Below are 22,267 nucleotides of genomic sequence, written 5' to 3' on the forward strand. Positions count from 1 at the left end.
GATACTTTTAAAATTTTAGTGGATAAATTTTTTATTTAAAAAGTGTTGGAGTTAAATGACAAAAATTTAACAAGTCATAGAGAAATCATTATTTATAGTTTCTATTATAATATAAAAAACAAATACTAAATTTAGAGTTATAAATAGTCACTTAATTTTACACATATAGGTTGGTTTATTAAGTTAAAAGTCCTGGGAAGTTCACATGATTTATTAAAAAATGACACAAATTTCATGTAATTTTGCCATTTTGACATTAATTTTATGAGTTAATTTAATTTTTCAGAGCTGATAGTTGTAATTTAATATCAAAGATTGAACTATTAACAGAGAAGTCTAAGCAAAAGCAAAAAAATTACCGAGAGTTTCAAAGATCTGTTTGTAAGGGTGTCCTTGAAACTTCGATAAATATAAAGGACAGCCATCTATTGTCGACTCCCTTAAAACCCTCATAGCAAACAAAAAATCGCTTAAAACCCTAAAATCCACCAGTTGGTTCCCCAATCTCTCTCTCTCTCTGTTTCTCTCGATCGATCGATCGATCTATACATTTCACGGAAGCCTCCTACATAGCGACTATCGCTATCCCGCACGGATTGCTGCAAGCTACTGAGGTATTTCTTTACGCTTGTAGCAATACTCTGTAACACATACGCTTGTATATATGTAACCCATACGTGCTTGAAATTATCTGTAAATATGCTTGTATATATCCTAAATCGCCACTCTTATTCCGTGAAAATGTTGTCTGTACGCTTGTATTCTGTAACGTGCTTTAAATGTGCACAGAAATTATCTGTAAATTAGAAATGATCTGTTGTATAATATTTATCCGTGAATTAGAATTATCTGTAAATGTTCTCTGTGTGCACAGAAACTAATAAATTTCATGGTTCTGCAAATCAGAAATTAGAAATTGCATGGAAGGTGTTTGTTGCATGTTCTGTATATCCGCGACATGATGTGAAGCTTTTTTCTATTTTTTTTGTATGGTTTTTGTTACATTGTATTTTGCACAGAAAATTTGCACTAAAAATAATTCTGTAATATGCTTGGAGTAATTCTGTATCGTTGATGTGTTTTTATCTATGTTATAATTAGCTAAAATATGCTTGAATTTAACGTTGAGTTGATTTCTGAAAATCATGGAGTTGCGTAGATCCTTTTTTTTTGTTTTTCCCTTCCTAATTCACCTATTCTTTTAAAAAATTAACAAAATACTATCATTTGCAAAATATTTACCTGAATACCTCTTTGCCTGCCACCCAAGATGCCGCATTAGAAAGCTGATCAGTGTGGTTGGCTAGGATTGCACAAACCCGCAACATAGACCCACTCGTTTAACAAACAAGGCTATTTAATGCTTATTTAAAACTTATTTCGGAAAGAAGAATCAAGAACAGAGGGGAAGGCAGACTAAAAGGGAAAGCAAGTAATAGTAAGTGATGTTCCGGGTGCCCTTTTTTTTGCCTGTATGGTGAAGAGTTGTCTCTAGGGTTCTTGGTTTTGGTGTCAACCATTGCTTGGAGGGAGGGAGGTGCAACTGTGCAAGGTGGTAGGAGGTGTTGGTCTTTGATGCACAAAAACATTGAAACAATGTCATTTCAGCGTCCCTTTTGTTTTCCTTACTAATTTACCACTTTTTTTTAATTTTTTTATTTAAGAAATTGACAAAATACTAGCATTTGCAAAATATTGATCTAAATACCTCTTTGCCTGCCACCCAAGATACCACATTGGAAAGATGATCAATGTGGTTGGCTAGGATTGCGTGAACTCGCTTCTTAGACACGCGATTTTACAATCCAACATAGACCCACTTGTTTAATGAGCAAAGCTATTTAATGCTTATTTAAAACTTATTTCAGAAAGAAAAAAATCAAGAACAGTGGGGAAGGAAAAATAAAAGGAAAAGCAAGTAAGAGTAAGTAATGTTATGGGTGCCTTTTTTTTGCCCGTGTGGTGAAGAGTTGGCTCAATGGTTCTTGGTTTTGGTGTCAACCACCGCTTGGAGGGAGAGAGGTGCAACTGTGCAAGGTGGGAGGAGGTGTTGGTCTCTGATGCACGAAAACATTGAAACAGTGTCATTGTAGCATTCTTTTATTTTTTCCTTGCTAATTTACCATTTTTTTTAAAAAAAATTGACAAAATACTACCATTTACAAAATATTTACCCAAATACCTATTTTCATGCCACACAAGGCACCGCATTGGAAAGATGATCAATGTGGTCGGCTATGATTGTGCAAACTCGCTTCTTAGACGAGCGGTTTTACAGTCCAACATAGATCCATTTGTTTAACAAATAAGGCTATTTAATGCTTATTTAAAACTTATTTTAGAAAGAAGAAAGCAAGAACAGAGGGAAAAAAAGAATAAAAGGAAGGCAAGCAAGAGTAAGTGATGTTTCAAATGCCTTTTTCTTTTTTTGCCCGTGTGGTGGAGAGTTGGCTCTAGGGTTCTTGGTTTTGGTGTCAACCACCACTTGGAGGGAGGGAAGTGCAACTATGCAAGGTGGTAGGAGGTGTTGGTCTCTGATGCATGGAAAGACCGAAATGTCATTGGTTCGACGTTCTTTTCTTTGCTAATTTACCACTTTTTAAAAAAATAACAAAATACTATCTTTTGCAAAATATTTACCTAAATACCTCTTTGCTTGCCCCCCAAGATGTCGCGTTGGAAAGATGATCAGTGTGGTTGGCTAGGATTGCGTGAACTTGCTTGTTAGACAAGCAATTTTACAGTCCAACATAGACCCACTTGTTTAACAAGCAAGGCTATTTAATGCTTATTTTAGAAAGAAGAAAGCAAGAACAGAGGGGAAGGCATAATAAAAGGAAAGGCAAGTAAGATTAAGTGATGTTTCGTGTGCCTCTTTTTTGCCCGTGTGGTGCAGAGTTGGCTCTAGGGTACTATCTGGTTTCTTCATCCAACTCCCATCTTCACTATCTGGTTTCTTCTTCACCTTTTCTTGTTTTTATCTCTTATTTTCCTTTTCTTTTGCTTTTCCTTTTATTTTTCCTCAACAGTAACAATACTATGATTTGCTGCTACGCCAAGTCCATCCCTCCACCTCTTCCCTATTGCAATTGAAAATAGTTCCAATTGATCTGTCATTCCTGCAACCATATCATTTCCCATCATAGAAAGGAATTCAAACTTCTTTGCAAGCCAAAACCTTATTTGACATTGCAGCTCTCCAATTGGAATATGAATAATCAAGACAACAAGAGTCTTGTTCCCGACAACATCTTTTTCTTCCTAGTTGCAAGTGTACACCAAAGGCTCATTTTCAACAAATTTTTCCTCTAGTGGAACCTCAATAACTTCTTTAGCAATTGCCAATCCTTTCTTGTCATCCTGAATTGTTTGATCCAATTCAAATTTTTCTTCATTCCTTGCAACTACCATTCCTATTCTCAAGACCGCATCAGCTTCATACCTCTCATCAGCTTCATGAGCACTATCTTCATTGCCATCCTCATCTTCCAATGCGGCTTCCTCAGCTTCCTGCGAATATAAAATGTGATCCTCATCGATATCCTTGTCCATTCTCTCTTCCTTGTTGTAGTCTTTAGTTACAACTGGCTAGTCCAACTCCAATTTTTCTTTAGATTCCTGCTCTACTTGATTTGCAGCCTTAGAAGCTCTTTCAATTTGTTGGCTGTTTTTAAGATAACTTTTAGGCGACAACCCATGCTTTCTGTAAATGGATTTTAGCGCCAACTTTTGCAGTCTAGCCTTCTCAGCTGCTTGTTGTATTGTGGCAGGGCACATTATTTTCACCATAGGCCTTAGCGTATTGTTAAGACCATTAATGAATCTCAACACAAAGTAAGACTCATTCAAAGTCAGATGGGAATTGAGCAATAGTGCTTTCAATTCCTCAAACTTGACATTATAATCCGTTACGGAGCCTTCTTGCTTTAGGTTATTGAATTCTTCACTGCACCTCTCATCTCTGACCAGGTTTAATGCTAATTCGCCTTAATGGTAATAAGTTTATGAAGATCCTCTACATTAGAAAGTTCTATCTACTGACCATTTGATCCGATAAGGCTAGGGGTGGCAGTGCATGTAAAAGGCTAGGGCTAGATAGGTCGTTGTTGTTGGCCAAAGAGCCATTTGGGAATTGAAAGGTTTATTGGGGACAAGAAACCTTTCAAGGAGGGGGAAATGTTATGATCCAAGAAGAATTAGAGGGGCAATGCTGTCATTAGTTGCAATTGTTTGTTAGGAGATGTTATTCATTCTGATTAAAGTGCACATGGGTGTTGTTCTACAATATTCTATCAGTTGAATAGCCTATAAATAGGCCATAGCATGTAGAGAAATGTATGCTAAAATAATATAGTGAATTCATATTTTCCCTCCTTACTCTCTCTCCCTCATTTCTCTTGATTTATGCTCTATATCTTCCTCCAATTCTTCTCTGTTCCTCTCCCAAGTTCTTCCCATTTCCTTCCTAGACCCTAGCTAAACCCATAGGGTCGTGACATTTGGTATCAGAGCCGACGATTCTCAACTGTAATTCAGAAGTTGTTAGTAGCTGATTCTGACGAATCTCGGCATAAACGATAGAGTAGAGAATTCAGGTGAATTCCAACTTAGTGGTCGGTGATTGGGTGGCGACAATGACTCCAAGAAGATTGCAGCAAAGCTAGTGGTTCTCCAAGCCTTGAACGATGATCGGGTGAGAGAAGAAGGCATCGAATCCGGTGAGAAGGAAGTCACAATGAGAAGCAAAGCCTTGGGCAATTGAGATCGGAAACCGTCCAAGAGTAGATTTTCGCTAGCGGCAATTCTCATGCTATCAATTTGGAGAAGTTGACTCGAAGGTAGAAGAGATGAACCGAAATTGAGCGAGCTAGGCAATCCAACCCAGCGACCAGTTGCAAGGCAGAATTGAGCGCAGATTGGAAGGCGTAGTTGAGCAAAGCAAATTCAGATTTGAAAAGTGAAGCTGAGCAAAGCAACTTTAGCCTAGGAGTGAAGACGGCGCAAGCCGAAAGAGTTCCAACGGGATATCGAGTGGAATTAGAATGCAAATCAAGGGCATAGTGGAAGTGGATATTGAGTAATCGCTGAACATTTGAGTGCGATTCAGTCTAGAGAAATTCTTAATTGACTTGATCGAAGTAATCAAGCAATTCCTTGGCCGCTGACTCTTGCTTGAGTTAATCAAGCAGATCTAGATCTAGATCTCAATGGATTTCGTTTGAGGTGGAATTAGGTTGGCTAAACTTGAAGCTGTTAAGGTTGCGGATTTGGAAGCGATCGATTATCAGAAGGTCTTGGCGATTTATTAAAGCTATTTCAATGACTGAATTCTAGTGAATTTGGAGGCCGAACAGATTCAATCCAGCTTTGGAAGTACTTGTGCAACAAGAGTTGTGGTTTTAGAGTTGCACAAAGGAAGTGTTGGTTTCAAAAGTTGCGGATAGATTTCTGAAGCTGATTAGAATAGATTGTCTTTTGAAATTATCCAAAGCCAACAAGTTGTTTGAAGGGTAATTGATTTGGAGGCCATTAGCAACAACTAAATGCTGATTCAAATTTAGCCTTTTGGAATCCAAGGTTGCTGAATTTGAGTAACGGAATAAGTTTTTGGAGTGGTCCTTGGAAGCTAATCAAGAGGCTATTGTAGTGGTGAATTCTTTAAGGAATTGAATTGAGGAGATGGCCAAGGACTATGTGCTGCAACAAGAAAAGGAATCAAGGACCTTAGTAGACAGCTGGATGATTTTTTGATCCTATTTTCATACAAATTCCAGGTTAGTATTCCAGCTGAATGTTTTTCAAAAGAATATTCTGCCTACTTAAGTCAGATTGGAGATGAGAGTTGCAATGAAAAGCATACTCTACGGCCTGAAGGTTATATTAAAAGCAGCTAGCAGATTGAAGGTATTCCTAAGGCTGATGTGTCCCTAAGATTAGGAATGGATGATGCAAATGAGGAAAACTTGGGTCGAGGAGTTGGGGAAAGTCACTCCACACCCCTGGGCTCGCGGATGAACATTCCTGCATTTGAAAGAGATAGGCCTAAATGGTGGATTAGGTAATGTGAACGGGTGTTCTACCAATACCTAGTAGCTGAAAGGGAGAAAGTGAACATGGTTGCAGTTTATTTGGAGGGCGTTGTAGATGCTTAGTTTAAGAATTGGAGCCACGGGAGGGTGGAATTGAGCTGGCCACGGTTTGTGATCGACTTGTGTACTCGGTTTAGAGAAAGGACCAAAACTGATGTTATCAAAGGAGCTTCCAAGGCTGCTCATCAAGTAGTGCAGGAAGCTGATGAAGTAGCAGTGGAAGAGGAAGATGGTGTTCATGCAGCTGATGAGAAGTATGAGGCTAATGAGGTTCTAAGAATGGGAATGGTAGCTGCAAAGAATGAGGAACAATCTGAATTGAATCAGGCAATTCAGAATGACAAGAAAGAAAAGGCAATTGTTGCAGAAGAGATTGAGGAAGAGGAGTTGGAGGGTGATATTCAATCAGTTGATAGCCTCTCAAGCACTCCCACTAGTGTTGAGACTCCTGATGTTATTGATCTCCCAAAGTAGCAGAGGAAGGAGTTTGAAAAGCCTCTTTACCAAGTACTTGAGGAAGAGGAAAGGATTGCATTGGGTACCTTGTTCGGGACATCTCATACTTATGTCATTAGCACGGGCACACAAAATAGGACAACAACTGCAAAAAGGGTTGATTTGCTTAAAGAGAAGTTTGAATTTCTTCCTATGATTGGAAATGAGATGGTTACAATAATGACAACTCTATTGGAACCATTTTCAATGGCAATAAGGAAGAGGTGGATGGTTGGGTTTGGTGTTGCAACTAGTCGTAGTACTGTTAAGGAAGAAGGAAAGAGAAAGCAAAAGAAAAAGGTAATACGAGAGGAGAACAAGAAAAGGTGAAGAAGAAACCAATTGGTGAAGATGGGCATCGGATGAATAACAACGGCTCAATGGTAATAAGTTTTTGGGGATAAGAAACCTTTCAAGGAGGGGGAATTGTCATGACCCAAGAGGAATTAGAGGGGCAACGCTATCATTAGTTGCAATTGTTTGTTAGGAGATGCTATTCATTCTGATTAAAGTGCACATGGGTGTTGTTCTACAATATTCTATCAGTTTAATAACCTATAAATAGGCTATAGCATGTAGAGAAATGTATTTTAAAATAATATTGTGAATTCATATTTTCTCTCCTTACTTTCTCTCCCTCATTTTTCTTGATTTATGCTCTATATCTCCGTCCAATTCTTCTCCGTTTCTCTCCCAAATCCATCCCATTTCCTTCATAGACCCTAGCTAAACCCTAGGGTCGTGACAAGAAACTATCCAAAAGAACAAGATTTAGAAGAGTATTAGAAACTTCCTAAAAACATAGTGTTCTAGAAGCAGACGCGTGAAAGGATTCTTTCCTTTTCTCCTTGAACACTGCTTTCCTTTTCTTCTTGATCTTCTTACATCAACACTTCCCCTCAAGTTGGTGAATGAATATCCATCATTCCCAACTTGAATGCTAAGTCTCTTAATCTTCTAATTGCCAATCCTTTTGTTAGAATATAGGTAACTTGTTTCTCAAACAGCACATAGGGTATTTGAATTACATCTCTCTCAAGTTTTCCCTTTATAAAATGCTGGTCAATCTCAATGAGCTTAGTCTGTCATGTTGCACAGGATTATGAGCAATGCTTGTGGTTGATTGGTTATCACAAAATAACCTCAATGGCTCATTAACAACAATCTTAAGGTCCTCTAGAACAATCCTTAGCCACAACAACTCACATAAACCAAGTTTCATAGCCTTGAATTCGGCTTCAACACTTGACCTTGCCACTATGATCTACTTCTTACTTCACCAAGAGATCAAGTTTCTACCTAGAAACACACAATATCCAGTAGTAGATCTCCTATCCACCAATGATCCAGCATAATCAACATCTGTATAGCCTTGTACATCCAAACAACCACTTGTTTTGAATAAAATTCTTTTGCCTGGGGTAGTTTCCAGGTAGCACAATATCCTTCTCATAGCATGTATATGATTTTTAGTAGGATTATACATAAATTGACTTACCAAGCTCATCGCATAGGCAATATCTAGTCGGGTGTGTGACAAGTAAATTAGCTGGCCTACAGCCTTTAATACCTCCCTTTGTCTATTGGTGGATTGTTGGTTTCTTCTCCTAACTTAGTATTAGGTTCCACTGGAGTAGCCATTCCTTTTCCTCCTAGCAAACCAGTCTCCTTTGAGAGATCCAATATATACTTACGCTGGGATATAAAGATACTTGCTTTGGATACTGGTAACCTCTATTACCTAAAAATTTTTGAGTGATCCCAGGTCTTTAATCTCAAAATTCTGAGCCAATTGACTTTTAAGTACCTTATCTTCTTCAATTTCATCTCCTGTCACAATGATGTCATCCGCATATGCTAAAAGAGCAGTCACCTTCCCTTGCATTGAGTGTTTAAAAAAAAGTGTATGGTCTCCTCTACTTTGTTGGTAGTCCATCAGCTTCATAACTTTGAAGAACTTATCAAACTAGACTCTTGGTGATTGTTTAAGGCCATAGAGGGCCTTCATAAGTCTACATACTTTATCTGCTCTTCCTTCCTTGAATTCCGGTGGCTTTTCCATAAACACTTCTTCTTTTAGATCACCATGAAGAAATGCATTCTTCACATTTAGCTGTTGTAATCTCCAACCATAGTGGGCTGCTAGGGATAAGATAATTCTCACAATAGTCATCTTAGCTACTAGGGCAAAAGTCTCCAAGTAGTCAATCCCATATGTTTGAATATAGCCATTAGTTACTAATTGAGCCTTGTACCTCTCCAAAGTCCCATTTGTATTGTATTTCAAGTTGAAAACCCATCTACAACCCACTGGAACTACCCCCTTTGGTCTTGGCACCAGATCCCATGTGTTATTTTTCTCCAATGCTTTCATTTCCTCTTGCATATCCAGTTTCCATTTCTGATCCTTTAAAGCCTCATCCACTGACTTAAGGATGATAATGGTATCTAGAGAAGTTAGGAAACTTTTATGTTTTTAGGACAACTTGTGATAGGATATATAGTGGGCCAGAGGATGTTGAGTGCAACGTATAACCCCTTTTCTAAGGGCAATAGGCATGTCCTAATCATTCAGGTTAGAAGAAACATAGTCAGGATTAGAATGAACAGGCATTAGTGAGGAAACAACTTCAGTACCTGGCTGGGAATCAGATGTTGATCCTTGCTGAGCTTGAGAAATGGGTTGTGTCACGACCCTAGGGTCTAGGAAGGAATTTGGATAAGAGGTTGAGGAAGATAGAGCAAGAAGAGGGCAAGGAAGAACAGAACAGAATTGAGGGAGAGAGAGAAAAGCCGTGGGAGAGTATTGAGAGAGGGAATTGAGATTCAAATCATTCATTAAGATGCCTTCCTCTAACTACTCAAGCCTATTTATAGGCTTACAATTGAAGATGCTAACAATAATAGAAAATGCAACTAATAAGGAAAACACATGACATGTATTACTAATATATCATTGGGATTCCTTGGGGTCGTGACAATTCCCATCCCTTCAAACAATTCTTGTCCCCAAGAATTGACTACTGCTGACCCTATTATTCAGCCAATTCCAACCTTAATAATATGGTTTCTTCTTCGCATTTTCTTGTTCTTATCTCTTACTTTTCTTTTCTTATGTCTTTCTATGTCTTTTTCTTCGAAAACAGCAGTACCATGATTTGCTACAGCACCTGTTCCAGCCATCCACCCATTCTTTGTTGCTCTCAAAATCAATTCCATTTGACCTATCATGCCTTCCGCCATAATCGCTCTAACTGTAGAGAGTAAGTCAAACTGCTTTGCAGGCCGAAATTTGGTTTGGTGCTGCTACTTTCCAATGAAATTGAGGACTATCAAAGCAGCGAAAGTCTCGTTTCCTTCCACAAAGGATTTCCCCACCATCTTCCCAATATCTTCTTTCTCTTTAGTAGAGGTATCCTCTATTGGGGTATCTTTAACTTTTCGATTGTTGGTGTACACTAAAAACCCACTTCCAGCAGATTTTTCTATCAATGGAATTGACTACTTGGGGTTCCTTGGGATCGTGACAATTCCCATCCCTTCAAACAATTCTTGTCCCCAAGAATTGACTACTGCTGACTTTATTATTCAGCCAATTCCAACCTTAATAATATGGTTTCTTCTTCGCATTTTCTTGTTCTTATCTCTTACTTTTCTTTTCTTATGTCTTTCCATGTCTTTTTCTTCGAAAACAGCAGTACCATGATTTGCTACAGCACCTGTTCCATCCATCCACCCATTCCTTGTTGCTCTCAAAATCAATTCCATTTGACCTATCATGCCTTCTGCCATAATCACTCTAACTGTGGAGAGTAAGTCAAACTGCTTTGCAGGCTAAAATTTGGTTTGGTGCTGCTGCTTTCCAATGAAATTGAGGACTATCAAAGCAGTGAAAGTCTCGTTTCCTTCCACAAAGGATTTCCCCACGATCTTCCCAATATCTTCTTTCTCTTTAGTAGAGGTATCCTCTATTGGGGTATCCTTAACTTCCCGATTGTTGGTGTACACTAAAAATCCACTTCCAGCAGATTTTTCTGTCAATGGAACCTTGATAGCTTCTTCAACAACTACCATTACTTCCTTGGCAGCCTGAATTGCCTGATCCAATTCAGGTTTTTCCTCATTCTTTGCAGCTATCGTCCTGATCCTTAGGTCTTTATCAGCTTCATACTTTTCTTGAGCTGCATGAACTCCAACTTCCCCTTCCATAGCTATTACATCTGCTTCCTGCACTACTTGATGAGCAGCCTTAGGAACTCCTATGACAACATTAGTTTTGGGCCTTTCTCCAAACCGAGTATACAAGTCGTTTACAAACTGTGGCTAGCTCTATTCTACCCTTCCCTAGCTCCAATTTTGGAACCAAGCGTCTACAACAACATCCAAATAAGCTGCAACAATTTTCACTTTCTCCCTTTCCACTACTCGGTGTTGGTAGAAGATCCGTTCGCATTGTCTGATCTACCACTAAGATCTTTCTCTTTCAAACGGGGGAATGTCCAATTGTGACTCTGGAATGGTGGAGTGATTACTGCCAACCCCTTGGTCCCAATTATCCTTCTCTGCCTCAGCTTTGTCCTCTGCTTCCCTCAGATTCTGTAACCTCTGTCTATGCATTGGCGTAGTTAGAATGGGTGCCGAAGAAGCCCTGGGAGTGAATTTCCTCGAAAGGCGGACATTAGGTTGCCTAGCTAACAGGCTCAAGGCGTTCAACTGTTGGCTGATCTGCTGGAGGAACCTAGCAATTTCCTCACGAAGCCCGCTAAAGGGTAAATCCAGATTATCCGCATACTCCGATTGGCTCCAACTGATCTCTTTTGAGCTTGCTGACACCCCATCTCTAAGGTCTCCAAACAGTCATCCACCTGCACTTGGTTCTGGCATTTTCCGCTTTTAATAGCTTCCCATCGGAATTCCATCTAGTTCACCTCACGTTGCCTTCAACTTTGCCTTAGTTAAGATGCAATAGCTAAGAACCGTCGCTTCTTAATCTCAACTTCTGGACCCGTTTCCGATCCAATAACCCGCTGCGCCACTTTGATTTGCCTTTCTCGAATCTAAATTCCACACCCTAAGTTCGCTCAAACTCATTGCACACGCAACGATTAGACTTGGAATCGCACAATTGAAATCGTTGGTCTACTTCACCTTCCAAAATCGCAACAATCACATATTGATCAGCTTTTCTTCAATTCACCTGAGCCTATATCCCTTTTTACCCAATCACCGACCAAAAGCTTCGCCTGCCATTTCTGTACCTAAATCAGCTCCAAATTTGCCTCCGAAAATTGCCTAATCTAACGGCTCAAGATTCACCGAGATCTAAGTCGTCTTCCTCAAAATCGAAATCAGCAACCCTGAGTTTGCCTCAATCAATTGTACATGACCTCCTATATTCGCAATGAGCGATGATCAGCGTGCTCAAGGATCTGCTTCCAATACTCGCCTTACTTCTCGCTATCTACTCACGAACATATCTAATAATCACAATGGATAAACACCTTCTGGCCTTGCTCGTGATCACTACAGATTCAACGATAGTCCCCAACCGCTTCTCCTTCTCCACAACCGAGGTCACCTTCATCGCCTTAGCCACATGCATGCCTTCTTTGATCGAACAATACTTCCTGGATTTCTCAAGTCGGAAGCCTAGGCCTATTCCACCTTCTATGTTGGTTGATTCTGCTGCAACCCATAAAATGTGCCGAAATCAAGTTAAAATTTGTCTAGAACTCACCTCTCGCTTAACTTCCAAATCTGAATTGAGAATCACAATTGAAATCGAGCAATTGAGAATCGCCGCTTGTGGAATTAACTTTTGAACCGTCTCCGATCACTCCTGCCTTTCGCCTCAATCACATGCAGCGAGTTTGCTAGAATCAAACTGATTTAAGGCTAGCCCCAACAGAGTCGGCACCCAATCACTGTCCAACGTCTTGCTTTTGAAAGCAACTTCCGTTGCGTAACTCCTCCTTACTTGATTTGATTTCGTCACTGAGAGCAATAGCCTATGGCTGCATGCAGATCACGGTCCCCCTGTTCCACGTTTGATTCACAACGGATTCAAGATTGCTCGAACTCGACTGCGATCGTTGTAGCTTCCGATCGCTCCAATCTGCTTCTCTTTGATGCCTTAATCTCCGTTTAAATCGTTGCTTGATCAATTGTCAGAAGTCGCTTACACTCTGGCCAGTTCGATCCACTTCCACGCAAGTGGTGTCTTCTGATTTGCCGTTACTCACCTCGATCAATACTCATAGCAGTCTCCTGAGAACCGATTCTCTTTGTTGATTTGCTGAATTAAATTCACGAAATTGCTATTCTGATGCGCCTCAATATTGGCCAAGAATTTCTTTGCTCTGCTTTGCTGTACTGGCTATTAGAAAGTGTCGGAATCACATTCGAAAATCACCTGGTCTACTTTTGCTTCAAAAGTTGAACTAGAATGGCCAAAATTCACTGCCGATAATTGTCGAAATCACTCAACAAAGAAAATCGCCGAGGACGATAGCTCTGATACCAAATGTCATGACCCTAGGGTTTAGCTAGGGTCTAGGAAGGAATTTGGATAAGATGTTGAGGAAGATAGAGCAAGAAGAGGGCAAGGAAGAACAGAACAGAATTGAGGGAGAGAGAGAAAAGCCGTGGGATAGTATTGAGAGAGGGAATTGAGATTCAAATCATTCATTAAGATGCCTTCCTCTAACTATTTAAGCCTATTTATAGGCTTACAATTGAAGATGCTAACAATAACAGAAAATGCAACTAATAAGGAAAACACATAACATGTATTACTAATATATCCTTGAGATTCCTTGGGGTCGTGACAGGTTGTTGTCTTATGTGATACACAAAGGGAGAGCCTTTGAGCTTGATTGGGGTTGATGCCTCGAGTTTACTTGCTTGATCAAGGCTGTGATGATGGTTGTTCTGATAAAAATGGTCAAGGATAGGCTCTGCCTCTGTAGAAGTATTAGGTTCAGATGGCTCAAGAGGAATTAAGTCTAGATTCGAGAAGGATGAGCCTTGGCCTTTGTCACCTATCAATTGAGTCTCCCCTCGGGACCAAGGGATGAGGGACCAAAGAAGGATTGAGACTCAACAAATGTGACATCCTTTGAAACGAAGAATTTTCTAGTAGGAGGATAGTAACATTTGTAGCCTTTTTGGGTAGGAGAATAGCCAAGGAAGACACATCTAAGGGCCCTAGGATCCAGCTTGTCTTGGTTTTGCTTAGGAATGTGGACAAAGGCTACACAACCAAAGACTTGAAGGGGAAGAGGTGTGTGCTGATTGAAATCTGAAAAGTGAGAAGAAAGACATTGGAAAGGGCTTTGATGACCTAGAATTTTGGAAGGAACTCTATTGATTAGATAGGTTATTGTAACGACTGTTTCCCCCCATAAATTCATAGGGATATGATGATGATGTAGGAGAGATCTAGTGACATTTAAGAGGTGCCTCATTTTCTTCTCAGCCACTTCATTTTGTTGTGGAGTGTTGATACAAGAAAACTCATGGATAACCCCTTTCTCTTGGAAAAATTGATGCAAATGCTGGTTGAAATAGTCCCTCACATTATCAGTCTTAATTTTCTGATTGGGGGTGCCAAATTGAGTCAAAATCATTGAGTAAAAATGAGGCAAAACAGTACTAACAGCAACCTTGTCTTTTAAAAGAAATATCCAAGTAATTCTAGTGCAATCATCTATAAAAGAGATGAACCATCTAGCCCCAGAACAATTAGGAATCCTAGATGACCCCCAAACATTAGAATATATTAATGCAAAAGGGTGTGAAGACAATTTATTACTAACAAGATAAGAAACCCTATGGTACTTGGAGACTTTGCATACATCACAATGCAAAGTACTAGAATCTAATTGCTTAAATAAGTCAGGGAACATAGATTTCAATAATTGAAGAGGTGGATGTCCCAGCCGATAGTGATGAATCCACACTTGAGTGAGAGTTGGATGAGACCGAGATGTGCAGGCTAGCTTAGGCTTATTCCCACTAGGCAACAAAGTCTTCCCCTTTAGAACATATAGCCCATTCCTTTCCTTAGCAGCACCAATCGTCCTCTTCGTGTCTGTTTCCTGAAACTCACACGTAGAAGGAGAGAAAATGACTCGACAATTAAGGTCTTTAGTGAGTTGATGGACATAAATCAAGTTGGTTGATAAGTTTGGAACATGCAAAACCTATTTGATAGCAAGAGTAGGGCTAAGAGTAACCTTGCCTTGGCCTTTTATAAGTATAGATGTCCCATTGGCAATGAGGATTTGTTTAGGGGTTTCAAGAGTAGTATAGGTATAAAAAACATGGGGATTATGGGACATGTGATCTGTAGCCCTTGAGTCTAGAATCCAAATGTCATCCTTAGTAGTTTTTGTGGCAGTTAAAGAACCAAACTGAAAGTTGTTAGGGCTACTTGCTGGGCAATAGAACATGATCCATCTTGAATAGTCTTCAAGAACACCTTAAGTTTTCCAATTTCATCAGCATTTAGTTAATGAAGCTCCTGTTCAGCCACTACATCTGTCTTTTCTGCAACCTTTTCTTGCTTGTTGGAGAGATATTCTTGATTCCGAGAGGGTATATTTTTGAATCCACCTATTTTTTGTAGCACAGTCTCCTTCCCATGCAACTTGAAGCAGGTTTCTTGAGTATGCTTAGGTTTTTTACAATAGGAGCATCACAGACCTTCCTTCTCTTGTGATTTAGATTGCCCATCTACCCTTTTGTGTTGAAATCTAAACTTTGATCCCTCTCTTCTATTAGTTAACATGGTAGATCATTCGGAACAGATTTCTCCTAACATGGCTATTCTCTTATTCTCCTCACTCTGGACAACAACAAACACTTCATTGAGTGATGGGAGCTTTTCTCTTCCCTTTAGAAAGGTTTTTACCAACTAAGCGTATTGCAGGTAGTTTCGTCCATCCAACCAGTAAGATGGATGCATTCTGGGTAGGTCGCCGGTAGGTAGACCTCCTAGTGAAGTATCAAAGATGTTGGTTTCTCCCGAGGTCATTGATGGAGCAATCTTAGAGATCTCTGACATGATTTGAAAGAAATAGATGGAGTAGAGAAGTGCAATGAGGGTAGAACAATAGGTATTAATTGAGGGAATGGCAATGAAGGCCGAAAGAAGCACACAGAACTAGAAGGGCAATGAAGGCCAGAAATTCTTCTTTCTCTGAGTCGTGGCTCTGATACCATGTAAACTTAGACGAAAAGCTTGATAATCTTATTCATAAACAACCCTAGTTATAGGGTTGAATATTTACATCTTTAGGAAATATTATCAGAAAGAAGATTACAATAAAATACACTTGGGAAAATATCCTAATTTGAGATTAGGAAACTATCCAAAAGAACAAGATTTAGAAGAATTTTAGAAACTTCCTAAAAACATAGTGTTCTAGAAGCAGATGCGTGAAAGGATTCTTTCCTTTTCTCCTTAAACACTACCTTCCTTTTCTTCTTGATCTTCTCACGTCAACAATTATTGATGAGAATATGGCATATTAGATGAGTACGCTCGTGGATTATTTTATTGAAAGGAGTTTACCTTTTTCAGTGCTTCGGTCCCTTGCTATGAAGTTATGGAAGTGGTACAACCTTACCGAGATAATCTCTAATAATTGTGGATTTTATTTGTTTTGTTTTGACACACAAGATCACATGTTAGGGGGTGTTTGTTGCGAGCCCATGGCATTTTGCGAGTCAGCCTATTTTGTTGAAATGTTGGGAGCCAGGGATGCTTCTTACACTAGAATCCCATACCTCTATTCCGATGTGGCTCAAAATCTCTAATCTACCCCTAGAGGGGTGCTCAGTTAAGGGGATTTCTGTTATTGCCAATGGGTTGGGTAAACCTGTCGATGATCGAGGACATAACAAGGTTGGGTTATACACGAGTCTGTGTGATGATGCATGTATCTTCTTCTTTTCCAGCATATATCCTATTGGATCAGGGAGTGGATGAACTCACAAGTGAGCCCAAAGTTACTTGTTTACCAGTGGAGTATCAATGGGTGCCATCTGTGTGTACCCATTGTAAAGTTTTTGATCATAGTGTATCAAAATGTTCGAAGGTTCCTTTTTTGGTTCGAAATGAGCCCATTACGATCCTAGGGGTCCAGTCTCCCGTGAGTCATAAAGGTAATGGGGTTGCAGGTGCTAAAGGAAACAAGGTTAAGTAGCAAGTGAAAATGACTAGTAAATCCTATGTGTCTTTTTTGGAGATTGTCGAGCATACATCTAAGGCTATTCCAAGCAAACCAAGTGAGGTGGGGTCATTAATGGAGAATCGGTTTGGCTCCCTCATGGTGGAGAACATGGATATTCCCTCTCCGAGGAGTTGCATCTTCCTATGGGGGCAGGGTGTCTTGATGAGGCAGAAATGGTGATTGATAATAGGGGTAGAAGAGATTGAGGTGAGGATGAGGATTCTTCATCTACTAAGGCTGATAGTTCTAGCCTCGACTATGTCTCGATGAAGTCCAAGTCCCAGTTGAAGAAAGAAAGGAAGAAAAAGAATGCTCTCGCTCGGGCCAAGCACGGTTTTGGTGATACTGGTCCTGTGTTTATGGATTCGACATGATGAGTTAGATCCTTGTTTCGCTCTTATGATGTGCGTTTTGTGTTGCTTTCCGCATTTCTTGTTTTGTTCATTTGTTTGGTGTTGCTTGTGTTGTTTTTGCCTGTGTAGGCCCCAAGATAAGCTGCAGATGCCTGGTGGTTTTTTCGGGTTAATCTATTTCTTATTTATAGGGGGGTGGAAAAAAAAAAAAAAAGCATACCATTTGAGTTGGGAAAATGAAGATGCAAATTTGTGATGATTTACCATCAAAGTGGCTACATATCTACTTGGATATAAACTTGAGACAACCTATACAATGACTTAATAGAAGTAAAAAGTTGCTAACCAACCTAGAATTCAGTCAATGAGCTTTTATCTAGCTCAAACCTTTGGACATTACAACTAGGAAGTATTAGAGGTTTGCCTCGAGTATTGAAATGTTGCTACTGTTGGCTGCTCATGGGGAGTGCAATGTACACAATCATATGGTAGTTCGCATGTAGAATTTAGAGAAGGATGTGGGTGGTTAGGACTAAGATGCCTATTATAATGTTGAGAACATGGTTCATTGAGAATGCAACTTTGTGGTTGAGAGAACATGTGCCTATTGATAATAATGCATTCAACAGAGTCTGTGATGAGGATGAGGAGGTCATTGATGAACTTGATGCGATGTTGGAAGCTTGAAGGAACAAACATATTTTGATAATGATGAAGAGGAGGAAATCCTTCCTGCCCAACATGAGGAAGTTTTAAGGTCTTTTCAAGGGTGTTTGAAGCTTGCTTGTCATTACACTTGTACAACTCACATTCTACCATGTGGTGTGATATTTTTATCAATAGCACCTTGATGGCCAAATGAACAGGGATGACTTGTTAGCATCATATAACAAGTGTAACTTCCAAATCATCTTTGCATCTAACTCTTGGAAAGGCATATTTGGTGATAGGACAATAGAAATAATTGGATTACAAGCACAAACAAGTCAATCTACATAAACATGCATGTGCCAAAAGTGACAATTGTGTAAGTATTTGTGCTCCCATTCATGGCCACTTACAAAAGCATGTGCATGTACTAGAAGTGGTTATGAGCTATTTCTTTAGCAAGGACACATGCATGCAAGCATGGGTCATAGTTTGAGCCAAATCTCAAACAAGTCCTATTGGCCCCAAAGTAACAACAAGAGCTTTTGACATTATCTATATAAAAGAAAGGTCACTACAAGATGCTGAAGTTCATCTACGACTGCGTAACGAGATGGTACCAAAGAAGGATGTGCTTATGTGAGATGTTGATTGTGTATACAAGGACACAACTATCTCTTGTGCCTTGTCTTTCGCAGGCTCCTTAAGTTGGAGTGTGAATCATTGATGGTTCTTTATGTAAATCTCGCATGTTTATCATAGTTGTTAAAGGCACAAGGATGAGGGACACAAAGGCTCACCCTTGCACACCTTAATAGTATGGAGGTGCAATGCCATTCAAAAGGCATTGTGAAGGTGCACATCTCTCATGCATGAGCCTCATGTGCCTTTTGTTTGATAAAACATTTTTTGTTTTGTCTAAAACACTTTATCTTGCTTTGTCAAATACTAAAAATATTGATAAGCTCGGCCCTAGGCCCCAAACACTCTTCGCTCTTTGCGCATTTGACTAATGTAGGATGAATGGAACCAATGGGGAATGGAAGGGTCCAGGCATCAATTGCCCTCTTCCTCAAGTTTTGACACTTACATGGGGCCTATTGATAATTACGTAAAAATAATAAAATTATTTGATATTGTCTCTTCCTCGAAATTTGACAAAAAAAACTAATATACCTAGAAACAAAATATAACTTTAAAAAATTAAAATACTTTAGAAGGTAATGTTCAAAATTTTGGCTTTTTAATTGAGTAATGTTCCAAAAATAAATTATTTAATTATTCATATGGGCAATCTTAATTTTATATTAAATAACCAAATTTGAATAGGAAAGGAAGACTTAAAAATTAATAATTTTGCACTACTCAACAATTAATAATATTTTTTATTTAATGTTGTTGACTTTACATAAAAATTTCTATAATGTAGTTGAAAATTCTTATAAAGTTGTTTTATTGACATACTTGTGATATTCAAACAGCATATAGGTTGCCCCTTCATCCCACACCCACCTTCCTCAACCAAGGAAATCTTACCCCCTTGACCCAAAATCTTGGCTTCACCATTGAATGGAACATGTCTTCTAATCAATTGGCTATGACACTACTTATATTCAGGCAATGACATGTGATGTGCATGGGGTTTTGTACGTGTGATTTGACATTATGTAACTATATGTTGTGTTTTGTTGTTTATTGTTCTTTATGTGTGTGTCAATGCCAAATTCTCATTTATGTCAATATTTTCTACTTCATTTCTAATTATGGTATATGTGGTCTTGCAGTACTATGGATGCAGTTAGGGGTATGCATGGCCCAGGGCCCTTTTATAAAGATGTGTTATATCTACAGGGCAAGCATCGATCGGAGGATATATGGAATGGTCAGGATCCGGGACCACTTACTTGCCAAAATAGTTTGTTATATGCAATGAGGCAATGGGTACCTCATCCCCGCATTATCCCATACTTGCAAAAAGCTGGCTTTTTTCATGTTCACAGGTTAGGTGTTGGTTTCCAAATGGATTGGGCTTTGGTCACAGCCCTAGTAGAGCGATGGAGACAAGAGACCCATACATTTCACCTAACTGTGGGCGAGACCACCATCACGTTACAGGATGTTGCTATTCTCATGGGACTACGGGTTGATGGGCCTGCGGTGACAGGGTCGACCGTGCACGACTGGGCGACCCTATGCGAGCAATATTTGGGAGTGCGACCATTGGACGAGCATCTGAAGGGGTCATCACTCCAATTCACTTGGGTACAACAACATTTTACTACCTTACCTGACGATGCGACTGAGGATGTTGTGCAAATGCATGCCAGGGCATATATCCTGTGCCTCATCAGTGGACCCCTCTTACCTGACAGGTTAGCTTCTTCAGTACAACTCGTGTACTTGCCATTGCTTCGTGACCTGGATCATTGCGGGAGACTTAGTTGGGGTGGAGCAGTGTTGGCATGTTTATATCGAGCACTTTGTCATGCTAGCCATCGTCGAGCTACCAAGATAACTGGGCCATTGTTGCTCCTACATCTGTGGTCTTGGGAGAGGCTATACGTAGGACGACCCATCAAGATAGAGAGATTGCCCATGGACCGTGAGGTTGATCCTTGGGGTTGTCGCTGGAAGGGCAAACTATCGCACCACCAAAACCCCGGGCCATGCTCTCTTAGATTTTACCGAGACAAATTAGACAATTTGACCAATTATCAAGTACATAGTTCATTCATTATATTTTCAATTTCATTGCTACTACATTATACATGCAACTGATATGTTTATTGCTTGGAAATTGTAGGTTATTTGGCAGCCATACACCTTAGATATTATTTTCTTCAAGCTGCCTGACATCTGTGTCGAAGGGCAGGGCGTGTGGCGTTCAGAAGTGCCACTCATTTGTTTTGACATTATCGAGTGGCACTTTCCATCCCGTGTTATGCGCCAATTTGGAATGGTGCAATGTATTCCTGAGGATGTCAATACAAATATAATGTTGCATCAGCAAAACAAGCAAGGTAGGCATGCATTTGACGGGGAGGTCCCACATAAGCGATACATCAAGTTGTGGGATGATCGACATAAGACTGTGGTCAAGGATGATGCGGGGTCTGACTATCTTCCTGCCCACGGAGAATATATGACTTGGTACCGAAGCATAACTCGATGCATCATCGCACCACTCACTGATTGACTGTTTATAGCATTTTAGTCCTTGGTGGGACGCATCGTGTGGCTCATTCTTCATTTATGTACCTCATGTTCGTGCTTATTTTATCATTATAAGAGATCAGTTTGAGGAACGAACTTTCGAAGGGAAACATGAGCCTTCCCTTACTCAAAGTTGGATTTAGGGTTAAAAAGGGTGTCTATCACTGTATGAGATTTCTTATTTGGTGAGAGTAGGTTGGAGGGGTGTTTTTGTATGTAACCTTTCTTTTATTTTTTCTTTACTCATTTTTGCATGTAACCTTTTCTTTGCTTTATATTTTCGTCGTTGGGGTGTGCAAGCTCTGATTGATACCAATATGACTTCGAGAATGAGGTTTTATGAGACCTTTATATTTTAGTGGTGTGCTTTGGCGACCAGCGGGTGAAGCCAATTTAATCTTTTCATGCCATGGTGCCCGCTTCTTCATACTCTTTTTGGGCATAAAAACTATGCGGAGTATGCACCCTTGTGACACAGCCAATTTACCAAAATCATTATGAAACTGACGATGTTCAGAAAAGAGCCCTATGCGTGAAATGTCTTCGATCAATTCCTCTGAGGTCATAATCTTATATGGGACTCGTGTTGCTTAGACAAATCTTTCATTCACTTTGAAAGCATACAAGACTAACCAAGGATTTGACTAAATAAGGATTTTTTTTCCAGGGCCTAGAAGGAGAGAAAATAAGGTAAGGTTTGATAGCATTTAATTGAAAAATATATATTTTTTGATTTATATGAAAAATAAAAATCACCTCTTAGATGAATTTTTTTTTATGAAAAATAGGTCAAAGTATACTTTAATGGTTGTATTATGAAATTCAATTCTATGAAAAATGTAATGTGTCAAATAGTAAAAATAAAATTTAATTTCTTGGATATGACATTTTCTATAAATTTTTCATTCTATCAAACACAAGTGTTTTCACTCTCCTTTTTAATTCATGGCATGGTATACCTATTTGTTTGATTCATTTTTCATCTTTAAGGTTTATTAATTTGTCACAAATAAAAAATTATATATCTATTATATCCGACAAATTACTGTTAATCAGGAGTCAGCAAAGTACGAAAATGAGAATACAAAAAGACCTTAAATTAATAAAAGAATGGCAGATTGATTCAGATTTACCTTAACAATTTATCTTAATCAAGATAATAATAAATATTAAAAATTTAGATTTTATAAAATTTTAGTTTAAAGTCACTTAATTAATGACAATCACTCAA

General features: G+C 39.2%; 1 protein-coding gene across 1 annotated transcript; it reads left to right on the plus strand.

Moving 5' to 3' along the window:
- Positions 1 to 450: 450 nt before the first annotated feature.
- On the plus strand, positions 451 to 21,311 carry LOC127808954 (serine/threonine-protein phosphatase 7 long form homolog). The gene is made up of 3 exons (XM_052347705.1): positions 451 to 614; positions 19,608 to 20,541; positions 20,627 to 21,311. Exons 2-3 carry the CDS (start codon positions 19,612 to 19,614, stop codon positions 21,017 to 21,019), a joined length of 1,323 nt encoding a protein of 440 aa, XP_052203665.1. The 5' UTR covers positions 451 to 614; positions 19,608 to 19,611; the 3' UTR covers positions 21,020 to 21,311.
- The last annotated feature ends 956 nt before the right edge of the window (positions 21,312 to 22,267 follow it).

The sequence above is a fragment of the Diospyros lotus genome, chromosome 8 (assembly GCF_014633365.1).
Source record: "Diospyros lotus cultivar Yz01 chromosome 8, ASM1463336v1, whole genome shotgun sequence".
Taxonomy (NCBI): domain Eukaryota; kingdom Viridiplantae; phylum Streptophyta; class Magnoliopsida; order Ericales; family Ebenaceae; genus Diospyros; species Diospyros lotus.